This window comes from Xenopus laevis, chromosome 3L (genome assembly GCF_017654675.1).
Source record: "Xenopus laevis strain J_2021 chromosome 3L, Xenopus_laevis_v10.1, whole genome shotgun sequence".
Classification (NCBI taxonomy): Eukaryota; Metazoa; Chordata; class Amphibia; order Anura; family Pipidae; genus Xenopus; species Xenopus laevis.
Window position 1 is genome coordinate 58,248,620 of NC_054375.1, and position 15,056 is coordinate 58,263,675.

General features: G+C 37.2%; 1 protein-coding gene across 4 annotated transcripts in view; it reads left to right on the top strand.

The window, feature by feature from the left end:
* LOC108711038 (dynein heavy chain 3, axonemal) overlaps positions 1-15,056 on the top strand; it is a 555,753-nt gene that overhangs the window by 50,606 nt on the left and 490,091 nt on the right. For all 4 annotated transcript variants that reach the window (XM_018252361.2, XM_041586281.1, XM_041586280.1 and 1 more), the window contains exon 3: positions 12,250-12,329. In XM_018252361.2, the coding sequence (XP_018107850.1) occupies positions 12,250-12,329 (80 nt within the window). The remainder of the gene's footprint in view (positions 1-12,249; positions 12,330-15,056) is intronic.

A 15,056-nucleotide genomic window follows, 5' to 3' on the forward strand; every position in this document is an offset into this window, starting at 1 on the left:
ACTGCTACATCTCTCTATAAAAGGAAACCAGGAATTTTGCTTTGGAATTTTGAAATACTATCTATACTTGAATCTACTTTTATTTTGTAAAAATAAACTAGAAAGACGCAAGGATTACCAAGGCAGTCTGCACCATGTTTGCATATACTGTATGTACTGGGGAAAAGTGCCCCTGAACTTATATCTATCTATCTTTCTTATCTATCTTATCTATCTATACACACATATATGTTTATATGCTATACATGTATAGGATTTTTTATCTCAAATTATTGAGACACAGGGTTTTCTGAATAAGGGATATTTCTGTAATTTGGATCACCATACCTTGTAAGCTAAATATTATATAAACCCAATAATATTGTTTTGCCACCAAAAATGGATTTGTGCAGCTTAGTTACCATCAAGTACAAGCTACTGTTTTATTACTACAGAGAAAAAAGAAAGATATTTTTAAAAATCAGAATGATTTGCTTAAAATAGACCCTATAGAAGGGGGCCTTCCCATAATCTGGAGCTTTTAATATAGCAGGTTTCCAGATAAGGGATTCAATACCTGTACAGGTATGGGATTCCTCATCTGGAGTATCCCCGCATAAATGTTATTTTGGCTAAAACTATTCTGTATTAAAAATGTTTTATATCAATGCGTGTGTGAGCATTTTCATAGTTTTATAATGTATAATATATATATATATTTATATATATATATTTATATATATATATATATATATATATATATATATATATATATATATATATATATATATATATATAAACAAGCAAGCTGGAGCACTCACTCGAAAACTGGGTCAACTGCCTGGGTGCTGGTTATATAATAATATAAATAGCAACAAAAAACCGCACTCACAGGACTTGATTTAGTGCAAACAAAGTAGTTTTATTCCGACGTTTCGGCTCTAGCACTCGAGCCTTCTTCAGGAGCCTTCTTCATTTCCTGAAGAAGGCTCGAGTGCTAGAGCCGAAACGTCGGAATAAAACCACTTTGTTTGCACTAAATCAAGTCCTGTGAGTGCGGTTTTTTGTTGCTATTTATATATATATAGATAGATAGATAGATAGATAGATAGAGATCCAGTAGTGACAGCACTCCAAGAAAAATTAACCAAATCAGGTTTATTAATTCCAACGTTTCGGTTCTATACTTGAACCTTCATAAGGGAAAGGAACAATAACAGTGCACGAGATGGTGTTTTATACGAAGCATTTTTGGCACCAAAAAGGTTGCTATGGAGTCCTAGCAACCAATAAAGTGAGAAATAGGTACAGTGGTGTGAAAAACTATTTGCCCCCTTCCTGGTTTCTTATTCTTTTGCATGTTTGTCACACAAAATGTTTCTGATCATCAAACACATTTAACTATTAGTCAAAGATAACACAAGTAAACACAAAATGCAGTTTTTAAATGAGGGATTTTATTATTTAGGGAGAAAAGAAATCCAAACCTGTGTGAAAAAGTAATTGCCCCCTGAACCTAATAACTGGTTGGGCCACCCTTAGCAGCAATAACTGCAATCAAGCATTTGCTATAACTTGCAACGAGTCTTTTACAGCGCTCTGGAGGTCATGCCACAACATCTCAATAGGATTCAGGTCAGGACTTTGACTAGGCCACTCCAAAGTCTTCATTTTGTTTTTCTTCAGCCATTCAGAGGTGGATTTGCTGGTGTGTTTTGGGTCATTGTCCTGCTGCAGCACCCAAGATCGCTTCAGCTTGAGTTGACGAACAGATGGCCGGACATTCTCCTTCAGGATTTTTTGGTAGACAGTAGAATTCATGGTTCCATCTATCAGAGCAAGTCTTCCAGGTCCTGAAGCAGCAAAACAACCCCAGACCATCACACTACCACCACCATATTTTACTGTTGGTATGATGTTCTTTTTCTGAAATGCTGTGTTATTTTTACGCCAGATGTAACGGGACGCGCACCTTCCAAAAAGTTCAACTTTTGTCTCGTCGGTCCACAAGGTATTTTCCCAAAAGTCTTGGCAATCATTGAGATGTTTTTTAGCAAAATTGAGACGAGCCTTAATGTTCTTTTTGCTTAAAAGTGGTTTGTGCCTTGGAAATCTGCCATGCAGGCCGTTTTTGCCCAGTCTCTTTCTTATGGTGGAGTCGTGAACACTGACCTTAATTGAGGCAAGTGAGGCCTGCAGTTCTTTAGATGTTGTCCTGGGGTCTTTTGTGGCCTCTCGGATGAGTTGTCTCTGCGCTCTTGGGGTAATTTTGGTGGGCCGGCCACTCCTGGGAAGGTTCACCACTGTTCCATGTTTTTGCCATTTGTGGATAATGGCTCTCACTGTGGTTTGCTGGAGTCCCAAAGCTTTAGAAATGGCTTTATAACCTTTGAAATTGAACTCAGGTGTGATAAACCACAGTTAAGTTATTTTTTAACAAGGGGGGCAATCACTTTTTCACACAGGCCCATGTAGATTTGGAGTTTTTTTTCTCCCTTAATAACGTAAACCTTCATTTAAAAACTGTATTTTGTGTTCAATTATGTTATCTTTGACTCATAGTTAACAGTTTTTGATAAACAGAAACATTTAAGTGTGACAAACATGCAAAAGAATAAGAAATCAGGAAGGGGGCAAATAGTTTTTCACACCACTGTAAGTGGTATGGGACACCGTGTACAGGGAACAAAGGTGCATAATAAAAACAAGTAATGCTAATCTCCTCCAGTCTAACCATCCCCTATGTAGTGTCACGTGCAAGGAACCAAAGACTAGTGTCCAGGACACAGATACCCACCATGTCGACTGCGTCACCTGTCCTGCGTATCCTAGAGGTGGACTGGAACTTAATCAAGCCCCGAGCAGTACAACGAGCCGGCTTCTCAGACGCGTTGCCTAGCAACCGCTAGGTCCCGATATTATGCGCACTGCCTGTTGCCGAACTGCAGCGTAAGTGCCAAAGAGGAAAGTGCGCTGACGGTGAAGGCATACACAGGCATAAGGGGGGACATGATCCACTAATTAAAGCTGAACATATTCCCCTTCTTGTTACCTTGCATTAGCCCATAGGCTACATCGACAATTTGTTCCTGATTTGGACCAACTCCAAGGACTCCCGTCTCTCTTTTCACCAACATTTAAATCATTTGGACACCCCCATCAAACTTACCTTGAACTGTGATTCTAACAACATTGATTTGAATATTTTTGTTGAGAATTTCCATATAGGAACTAGATCTTCAGGAAACCAACAGATCAGAACTCCAAAAAGCAATCATCCCCTGGCTACGATTAGTTTTGTTTATTTTCCTCGGAGTGCTGTCACTACTGGATCTCCATATCACCTCATACTAGACTGGCACCCAGGCATTGACTTCAATTTTGGTTGTGCGACTATTATCTATCTATCTATATATATATATATATATATATATATATATATATATATATATATATATATATATATATATATATATATAGTCAATGTTAAGTCAGTATATTGGCTCATATTGGGAAATATATATATTATAATACAGAAGAGAATGTTGTGCTCACCACTATTTTTTAAAACCATTAAGTATGGGTGCAATGAAGCTGTGACCACAAAATTCACATGTCATAGACAAATATAAGAGGTCCTCTGCACTCAACCCATTATCAATATATTTAGGACATTTTGTGCATACTGCTACTAAAAAATGCATTACCCTTTAAACAAAACAGGGATTGTTCATATATTGCAATATACTCACACTCAACTTTCAAGAAAAGCGAAGATTGCAGACTCAAAGTTAAAGAAAAACAATATTTATTACATAAAAAAAAAATTAAAAATGCCCCAAAATCAGAAAAAGGCATTTCTTTAACTTGTTTGGTTTTTTTGCCCCTGATGAAGAACTTAACGGTCAAAATATATTGGGCCTATGCATTGGGGCCGTTTTTGCCATTTTTTCTTATGTAATAAAAATTTTTTTTCACAGGGACTAAGTTTAACCTGCAATTTACTTGCTGCTTTCATGGTTAAAATGCCCAAACATGGTTTCTCATTAATTGGGATCACCTGACTATAATTGGAAAGGGTGGGAGCTACAACATGGTACTGGCCACTGCTCCTGTATAAACTATAACAAACAAGGGAAAGTTGTGCTTACCACTTCGAAACATTTGAGCGTTTGAGGGTATTTTTCAGTTAAAACTCCAATTTTTGTGTTTAAAATAAAAAAACTTGAATTTTCAAGTTTTTGTAAAAAAACAAGAATTTTTCGAGATTTATTATACCCTGAAGCTGGAAATACTGGAAATAGCTTGAATCTGAAATACTCCAGGTAAAACCTGTCAAGGTCATGTAGAAGTCAATGGCAGAGGTCTCTCTTGAACCATTTGAAGATTTCAACAGCCTTCATGATGTTCAAATTTATTTCAGTGGGTTTCACTTGAAAACTCAATCAATTTGAGCGATTCCAGTTTTCGGGTTGTTCAACTTGAATTCTTTCCATTTGAGTTTTGGAACTCAAATCGGAAAAAATTCAAGTTCTGAGTTCATTCGAGGTAGAAAACCTCACAAAGGTATAAAGTCGACCTTTGGTATAATGTTTTGTCCTTCAGTCCTTCTAAGAAGATATAAAAACCTTGTACTTACTTTATATCTGTAAAAGGTGATTTATATGCACAATTCACTTCCACTTAACTTTCTTATACATTAATTATTATTACAATAATTTGGGCCCAGATTATTCTGCACCAGGGCCAAATGTATAAGCCATATTCTCTGCTATAGATAATGCAGAATCTTTCTCTTTCACTGAACCAGTGCTTTTCAGCCCCAAAACAAAACATTTTTCAGGTTTAAAAATTTGACACTTGCAGTGCTGTCATGTGTTCCCCATTCAAATGAAAACGATGAGTGGCAAGGGTGGATTGGGGGCTTCTCCACAAACACTGCCTACAAATATACCTGTATGCTATCAGCCTAAGCGCCTTGTCTGAATCCATGAACTCAACCATTGTGATGCAGTGCTAACAGTGCACAAATGACCATAAAGAAATGTAGAATGCCTGCTTGGTTTTATCAAGAAAGAACCTTTAATCAAAGAATATATATTATGAAGCAACAAAGCCATGCACAATCTCTTAGATTTGCTAAGGTTGCTTAGGTTTTAAAAACCTTAAGCGGATATATCTAATTATCTTATGAATCATGTTTAAAAGTGACCTCCTATAAGGGGAAAACCTTTTGCCCTTTATATTTCAAGAGATTCCACAGGTTCAAAAACAGACTTTTAATAGATCTTTTGACCTCATATACTCTGATTTAAACAAAATTGAAGCACTGACAAGACTGTGTCTCCATACAGATTTCTAGACGCTGGATACATTATTTGCGAGGATTCAATCTGAACCCAGTTTTTTACTCAACTAATGAGCCAAAAATGTATTTCTTTAATATTGCTCATTGGTGATATTATCTAGTTTCAGCAAACCGTGTTGTATTTTTTAGTAGTGATTTCAATGTAATTAAAGCAAAACCTTGCTGTCTTGTGGCAAATTATATCCCTATCCAGAATTTTGAGTGTCTGAAAACTTCAAAAGATTATCTCCAGAACACATTATTAGGCCCTGTGCGGTTAATGCTGTGGCCTGTGTCAGACCTAGTTAAAGACCAAAGTCAACTCTATGTAACCTCTGAATTAGATGCTACAAGATAACATTTCTTCTCTATTGCTGAAGCCAAGCAAGAAGAACTAGTACTTGCCCTTTTTGAAATTTTAAAAAGTTATAGTCTAATACAGTAAGATAAGGTCAGGAAGGTTACCTGGTCTCACGCTACATGCTAATTATAATTGTTCTTTATTGGGCCACAAAGTTCTTGAAAGGATTTAAGTCTCTGATATATATTCATAATCACGTGTCATCCTGTCAAAATGTGCTATTATTATTATCTTTGACAGTGAAAAATAATTTATCAGAAAGGAAAAATGGCAAATAATTTACCTTACTGTATCTTTCAGGTGGACAAGTGTCTGTTTGCAACTAATGAAGCTTTAAAACAAAGCAAACTTTTAGGCAGTTGTTTCATAGCTATGGGGTTGTTCCATTGTGGACCAAAATCATAGCCCTCAGTGTTAAAGGTTGTCTAACCATCTGACCACAAATCTTCAAGGAATGAAAAAAATCAATGCAAATTCTTTTTTTCTTTTGTTGCAATTAAATATGAAAAGTCACATATCTAATAGTGCTGGGGAAACAAATCACTTTATATAGCATTTTCAATTTAAACTGTACATGCTGATTTTTTGAGCGCCCGTTAGTAAATCGGCGAACTGGCAAAATGACGTCACGCTGGTGAATTTTCACTAGCGTTAGCCACTTCGCCATTTAGTAAATTTGCCCCTTAGAGTGCAACACATAGATGAAACTTTGCACTTGGAAAAATCCGGTGCAATGAAAATAAATATATCTACTCTAGCCTAGTGGGTAGGAATCATCCATGGATTACAATTTGTCCAGAAAAAGAAACAATACCCCAAAGAGAATGGGAATCAGGAATACTCATTAAAGGAGCTAGTCTCTATTGCAGAGGCATTAGTAATACACCTTTATTGATCATAGGTCTAAAAATACATTTAAAACAGAAGATAAGACCTCCATCTTATATATAAGGTAAATGTCAGGATTAACAGCAATCCTCATCTAACAAATATGTGCTAGGGTACATATCTTTCTGGTTTCTGTTCACCAGGTGAAATCACAAAATAAAGTATCAATAGCACATGCAATAATTCATATTGTTTTTCACAGAGACCAGCCAAATATTTCATATTCTACCAAGATTAATCTGTTATCAGGCCAAACCCTCCAAACCTAAAAAGTCACACTTGTGGCCAACAATCCTACTTTGTTATTCTCCCATATGCATGGGCATGCTTTTTGGGAATCAAGAACCTGGCTTGTTAAAGAAGCAAATGTGACTTTAATTGATGAACATGTATTATTGCTTTGTTACTGACTCCAATCCAAGAACATTTATTACTGACTAATATAATGAAATAAGGATCAAAGAATGTGTCACATCATGTGGTAAAACTATTGAAAAGATAAAAAATCTTTTTCAGTTTCTATCATCTTATGTCTGATTTACTCCCACGACAGTGAGTGTTACCTACTCTGTAATTGTGTTATGGTTAATTGAGGAATTCTGTCTTATAATTATTTGTAAATAAGCTGCCAGGAAATGGGGAGCAAAAGAGAAAATCTCCCTTTCCTTTACCATGTACATTAGAGGGGTAGTTCATCTGAAAACACTTTTAATATTATCTAGGGAGCTGTACTCTAATACAGTTTCTTAAAGGGATACTGTCATGGGAAAAAACATTTTTTTCAAAATGAATCAGTTAATAGTGCTGCTCCAGCAGAATTCTGCACTGAAATCCATTTCTCAAAAGAGCAAACAGATTTTTTTTTTTACATTCAATTTTGAAATCTGACACGGGGCTAGACATTTTGTCAATTTCCCAGCTGCCCCTGGTCATGTGACTTGTGCTTGCACTTTAGGAGAGAAATGCTTTCTGGCAGGCTGCTGTTTCTCCTTCTCAATGTAACTGAATGTGTCTCAGTGGGACATGGGTTTTTACTATTGAGTGTTGTTCTTAGATCTACCAGGCAGCTGTTATCTTGTGTTAGGGAGCTGCTATCTGGTTACCTTCCCATTGTTCTTTTGTTTGGCTGCTGGGGGGAAAAGGGAGGGGGGTGATATCACTCCAACTTGCAGTACAGCAGTAAACAGTGATTGAAGTTTATCAGAGCACAAGTCACATGACTTGGGGCAGCTGGGAAATTGACAATTTGTCTAGCCCCATGTAAGATTTCAAAATTGAATATAAAACAATCTGTTTGCTCTTTTGAGAAATTGATTTCTGTGCAGACTTCTGCTGGAGCAACACTATTAACTGATTAATTTTGGATTTTTTTTTTCCCATGACAGTATCCCTTTAAATATTTATTTTTTTTATGCCTGGAATATCATCTACTATCTGATTGCTAGAACTTAATTCCAGTGCATCCAGGCAACAGTTTCAAAGTCAGAAGGTGGGAAACTGAGAGAAAGTAGTCAGAAAAGACAGATAACCAATTAAAATACATAAAAAAATGGTTTCTAAAAGACAGAGACCCTCACAACCAGGTAGCATTTTCAGTTACAGGCTGGAAATAGTCAAATTCAGAAAGGTAATAATTAAAAATCTTACAATATAAACAGTGAAACCAACTCAAACTAAGTTTAGAAGAATAGGCTATACTAAAGTTAAGATGATTATGGAGTCTTTTATATAATGCATGTGGATACAATGTGAACAGGTTTCAAAATTAGCTGGCCATATTTCTTTCCAACCCAGACAGTGGCTCTATTTGTTAGACTTGCTACAAAGATAGACGTATATTTTGTGTTTGAGAGGCATCACACATTTAATAAAGATATATTTTCCATGGAAACAGGTTTAAAAATAAACTTTATTTTCTCTTTATTGAATAACTGAAATGTTATGGAATGTATGTGATCCTGTGTAATAAGATGTCTTTCAAATGTTATTGCTTCACCCAACAAAAAAAAGGAGTATGTGTGCACGCAAAACCTTTGATTGGTATAGTTAATAAGAAAGATTGTTCAATCAAAGCAGCAGCTGCTCTGCTGACATATATGTCAGATATAAGCCTGCGTCTGCCTCGCTTATGACTGTCTAAAATTTCATTTTCAATTTCTTCCTGTCTGCAGATAAAAGTCTAAAAATCAGCATTTTGTGTGAAAAAGTACTTTGTTTTGTACTTTTTCTGAGCTCTTTTCTATCAAGAGTATTGGAAAGTTCAGCCCCTTATTGCAACAAAAGCAATATTTTGATTGTTATTGCAAAATGTTTGTCAAGGGTCTTACTTTAATGTTTTTATACTTCAGTGTAATGGTCAGCAATTCAAAATAGCAGTCTACCAGCCTGGAGTGCAGAGAGATATTTCTGAGAGTTAACAAGCATCTGGTTATACAGTTAACTATGGCAAAGGAAAAAAAAAACATGCTCCATCAGATTAACCAGTGGGTAGATTGTGCTGTAGAGGTAGTATTATTGTGTTAGCTTTACAGTACAACATACCCACTCATCCTGGTTAGTGTGCAATGCTGTGGTGTGATGTCCTATGAAAGAATATTGCAGAAAGTATTATTGTTGCTAAATATTACAGCTAATCAAACATTTCTAATGTCCCTTACTGTCCGTATCCACATAGACATTTGGGGTGAACTTACCTTTTTAAGGGACAAAAAAACCCATTTTGCATAAAACGATAATCCATTTTATTTCTGTTTATTTGGCAAACAAGGGAAGATATGGCACATACCAGGTAGAAAGATTATTTTCATTTTCTTTTAAATGCTTTTAAACTGAACAGTGCAGCGTGGTTCAATTGTCAGCAATACAATATTTCGTTTAAACCTTTTCAAGTTTCAATTACGCTTATTAATGTTTTATATTAGCATGAATGTTTCTTTTTGATTAAATGGGAACAATTGCTTCTTTAAGGTAAAGGTCTGTGAAAGTGTGATTAATCAGATTGAAATGACAGTGCAGACAGGCCATGCCATGCTTCGTTATCAAAATGATTGATTTTTGGCTCTGCTGCCGGGTGAAAAAATATCTGCTAATAAGTGCAGAGTCAAACCTCCAGATGTCATTGATAGCACAAATCATATTTTCACATTCCGTATTATTTGCCTCATTTGCAAGAATGCGGACACCGAAAATGATCTGTTGGATTGAAAATTATACCATGAATATGACACTCGTGTTTAGCTGGGAATGTATCTCTGCACTCCAAACATACAAATAACTGTTCACGGACTTGCCTTTTATATTTTATAAGCACATTGTTGTATCATAGTTGTAAAGGGTTCATTTGCATTTTTGTAGAGAGGTAATAGTAGACCGTTAAAAGAAGACATAAGTAAAATATTAATATTTTGGACCAAAATGGCTACTTGATTTGTTTTCTAAATGACAATTAAAGCTGACCACACAATGTGTGCTTGGCCACGTCACATTGCTTAGTCATTCTTAATGTATATAAGTTAGATATGATAAAGTTTCACCTCTGTTGGCACTTACGGAAGTACAGAAACTATAACAAAAAATCTACAATGTCAATGCTGCATGCAAAGAAGTTTCATTTAACAATGAACCCCAGCACAAGCAGGTACTGAGATTGTAGATTTGCTTAATTTTAAATGTAGGCTTAGTGATGGGTAAATATGACCTGGTTCGTTAAAATTTGCATAACAGCAAAATAATTGGTCAATGGGCATCCCCCCCAATTTTTTTAAACCGTGCAACATTTATTATACAGTAGGATATATGGGGGGGTTCAAAGTAAAATACTTCACTCATCTCAATGTAAGATATAAGTACAATGCTTGAAGTGCATTAGATAAGTTGATCAATTGGTTTACCTAGCTTTGAACTTGGGCCAAGTGCCAATGTGGTAGACACAAAATGCAAGAAAGAAATTTCCCAGCCCTGACCTCAAGTTCATGCACGTAACATCTGCTATATAAAAAAACTAGGCCAAACAAAAAGCGTTAAGATTAACTATAAGGGTAAGGCCAGACGTGGCGTTTTTGCGGCGTTTTAAAAAAAAGAACAGCCAGGCATAAATACGCTACTCAAACCACACGCGACCGTCATGCGTTTTTCAGCATGTACGATTATATTCCTAACATGCTCTTCTCATTGTTCTCATTGAATTTGGACGCCATATTTATAATACGCTGCATTTTTATGTAAAGTGTGGTTTCAAACGTGAAGATCCCATAGAGTCTACTGATTTGGTAGTTTCTTGACGTATTGGGTTTCTGCTAAAAGACGCCAATACTGGCGTCCTGTGGCGGATTTCAGTTTGCAAGCGCCCTGTGTGAATTGTCATAGTGCGTTTTCCATTAGTTTCAGTGGTAGTGCAGTTTATGCATATTTACGCCTGGCTGTTCTTTTTTAAAAACGCAACGTAAAAACGCTGCAAAAACGCCACATCTGGCCTTGCCCTAACTGCGGACACCAAATAAATAAAGATATATTTAAAAGATTTACCTCTTATCACTCTGATCTTGGGCTAGAATTGTTCTTCAATTATTATTTAGCATAAAAAAACTTTTAGGAATGTGTGCAGTATCACTATTATTCAATTATATTCTAATTAAACTATACAAAAATGCATTGATGTGCAATTATAGCACAGTAGTCTGTCATACTATAACTGATGCTATTCTATAAAACTTTGATGGTGGTTTTTACAATATTACAATCAGTTTTGTAAATAAATTGTATACAGTACACCTATTTTTTAAGCTGTTCATGGTTCTCCTCTTTTACGATAGCATACTAAAGCTAATAAAAAGCATACCTGTCTACATATCTTACGGTATATGCTAGTACTGGGGTAAGTCTAGTGGTTTCAGCCCAAAACATGTTCTGTGGCTGATATATGCACTAAAGAGACATATATCTGCTTCACTAGTATCTTTAAGGTAATTTCCTGTGGCTCCAATATTGTCTGTGTAGCTCTCTGTTACCAGTTCGCTAGGTGCAAATGTGCTATGACTACGCCAATTTACTAATATGCAGAGTTTCGTCCTGGGCACCGAACGCTGACGACTTTTCGCTAATGTTACTTTGGCAGTGCGAGCATTTCTTAGCGAAGATGCGCTAACTTTCGTTTGTGCCTAGCAAAATTCGCTAGTGATCTTGCGCTTAGGTCACTTTGCATAGGGCTGGTAATTTAAAGTTATATGGAGGTCTCTATTATAAATGTTGGTGCAAATGCTTGAAGTTACCACTTTTTATTACAAATGTCCAGGGAACATTAATAAAGACAAGAGAGTTAATATAATGCCCTACACATGAGCCCATTGTAAAATGAATGTTCCATATGTAGCGTCCTTTAGTGAATCTACCCCATAGAGAGATAGGTTGCTGTGAAGATGACAGGCTTATTTTTAAAAAAAATTACAGAGTTATTCATTGATAATATTTAGGATGTTTAGTTTAATGATTTAGGATGTTAAGTCCATGAGATGAAAGTTATATTAAGTATTTGTTTTTTACACCTGAAACATCAACATTTGATAATGATATAAATTAAAAGTACTTTTAATTGTGAGAATAACCTTGCAAATACCTATTATGATATTGTATTTCATGTGACAAATCCAATTTATTCATTTATTTTTCTTGTTTCCAGCGATTCTATTGCAAACAATTACAGTCCTGCAGCAAGAGACTTTTCTACCTACTATGTCTACAAACTTAACAGCCTTAACGGTAAGCTAATTTTGGTAAAGCTTTTGAAAGGTAGTGCTTTAGTATTAATGTGTCCTAATTGCTCTCTGCCGCTACTACTTCCTTTGGTTCTGGTCATATGTGACACAAGGAGTTTAGTTCAATCCCTATTGCCTCCAATTTAGTTTAATGTTACATAATTATAACCAGAGACAGAGAGGCCCATTTATCAACATTCTCATGTTAGTGGTCTTAGAAGGTTTTTGAAACCATGACAAAACTCATTTTCTTTAAAACCAATGCCATATAAGTTATAGTAATCTGAAGATCTGAATAAAAAATACAATATCAAAAAAAAACTGAATGATGTGCTAGGTAAAAAAAAACCTTCAAACCCTTAAAAAGTTTTCTGGACAATTACTAGTGAAAAAAAAATCTGAAAACCTCTAAACGTCCGAATCGCAAAAAAAAGTTCAATCGGATCAGGCGAGCTCGCATTGATTTGTATAGGACCAAAACTGCTTTTATTTGGTGAATTTCTGTATTTTTACACTTAATAAATCTACATTTTTGAGCTTTAAAGGAATAGAAAAAAAAAATTTCAGAGAAAAAATATGATTTGTGAAAAAAATAGAAATTTGAGTTTAGATCTCCTCTGATATGGCTGTAAATAATTTATTTTATATACTCAACTTACTGCATATGAAGAAAGGTTCAACATCTCTATAACTGTATTGATCCAGAACCTGGTTATAAACCAGAGCTCAACATCTTGGATGATGTTATATATATATATTGTATATGTCAGTCTATAAGCTCAGTAACTGCCAGTAACACAAAACATACTGTGTGCTGTGAGAAAAGAAGATGGGGAGTTATTGGGGGGCATTTTTGGAGGAATAGATCTTGGCTGTTGCCTTGGGCTGGTACACACGCTAAGATTCGGGGAGATTAGTCGCCCATCGACAAATCTCTTCTTCTTCTGGGCGACTAATCTCCCTGAACTGCCTCCCGATGTCTAGAATGTAAATCGCAGACGGGATGGCAATCGGTGCGCTTCATTTTCCAAAGTTGCTTCACGAAGAAACTGTCAGGACTTACCCTGGTGGTCTAGTGGGCAGCGGGGTCCACCGCCGCTCCTTCGGCGTGGATGCTCGCTGCGCTGCTCCCTCTTCCTCCTATGCCGGTCCCTCTAGGGCGCGCGCGTGCATTATTTAAAGGCGCAGTCGCGCTGGCATGATGTCGCCAGCGCGCAATTGGCGCGAAATTCAAATGTATTTAAGGGGAATTTTGGTTTCAGCAAGTTGCCCGTTGTTAGGTTCAAATTAGCTTGTTCCTGGGTGCTATTCCTTGTGATTCCTGATTGATCTACCGTGTTTGACCCTTGCCTTCCTGATTTACTACGCTGATCTCTCTAATCCTGACCTTTGCCTGTCTGTTAACTCCGAACTCTCCAATCTTGATCCTGCTAATCTGTGACTATTCTGACATTTCCAATCCTGACCTCTGCCTGTCCATTGACCATTCTACGCTATCTCTATCCTGATTTTTGCCTGTCTGATTATTCTGCCTGCTTGTGCTGGCCCGGCCTGCCGGTTCCTGGTGGCTTCCTATCTTCCAGTATCCTTGTAAACAGTCGTGCCCCATTGCCTTCCAGAACTTACACCTTGCACCTCTCGTTAAGTCCAGGTGGCATCTGAGTAAGCTGAGGGCTCCTCCCGAGGCCAAAGGTGGTCACTTAACTGGTGAAATCGAGCCGAGACCAGGGTGCTTGGTTTCTGTTCTGGTGTAGGGTGCCGACCGTGACAGAAACTTTGGGAGACTTCGGAAAACAAAGTGCTCCAATTGCCATCCCACCAGTGATAGCACTCTGAGATTGTACCGGTGGCTGTCAGCTAATGCCTTCCTCCTGGGTCTGGTCGATCCGTTCAGCGGTGGCGCGGAGGAGCCGGCTTCGCGGTGCAGGAGGGCGGTGTCACGCCAAATAGATCGATTCCAATAGAAGACCGCAAGCTAGCAGCTGACGATATAATTCATTAATCTTCCACCGCTGAACGGATAGACCAGACCCAGGAGGAAGGCATTAGCTGACAGCCACCGGTACAATCTCAGAGTGCTGGGATTAACACCAATGTCCGGTAAGCGTACCTAAACCATTCCCCTGCACCCGCAAACCGGCTTTTCTGCGCTATGCAAATTTTTCTTCCGACAGGTTATTAAGACGATCAGCCAGACCGAAGCCAAGAGCAGTCTCTTTTGTGAATTAAATCTACAGATCCCCCGTGAGTAGTTCTGTAGCACACACCACCCTTGTTACAAAAGAGGATAATACACCATCGGGTCCCCCTCTTCTCTTTTTTAGGCAATTACCAGTTAGTCCAGCAAAAGCGCACCTACCTCTGCTTTATCAATTATTCGTTTGTGGATACGTGGATCCACTTTTTTCTGGTGCAGCTCAACCCCCCTTGATACCCAGCAAGCGCAGATCTTCAGCCCCCTCTTTGCAGTTCAAGGAGATTAGTCGCCCCGAAAAAGAGTCGATTTATCAACGGGCGACTAAATCTCCCCGAATCTGAGCGCGTATCTCTGCCCTAAAACATACGTGCAGCATTTTTACACTACTTCTTTTTGAGCTTTAAGTGATCTGGAACAATGTTTTGTCTTATGAAATCAAGGTTGATCATCTACATAATATCTTTGCATTCAAAAACTAGTTTGACAGCTTACCTGACCATCTGCAGCATAGGTTATCTAATCAATGTTAAACAT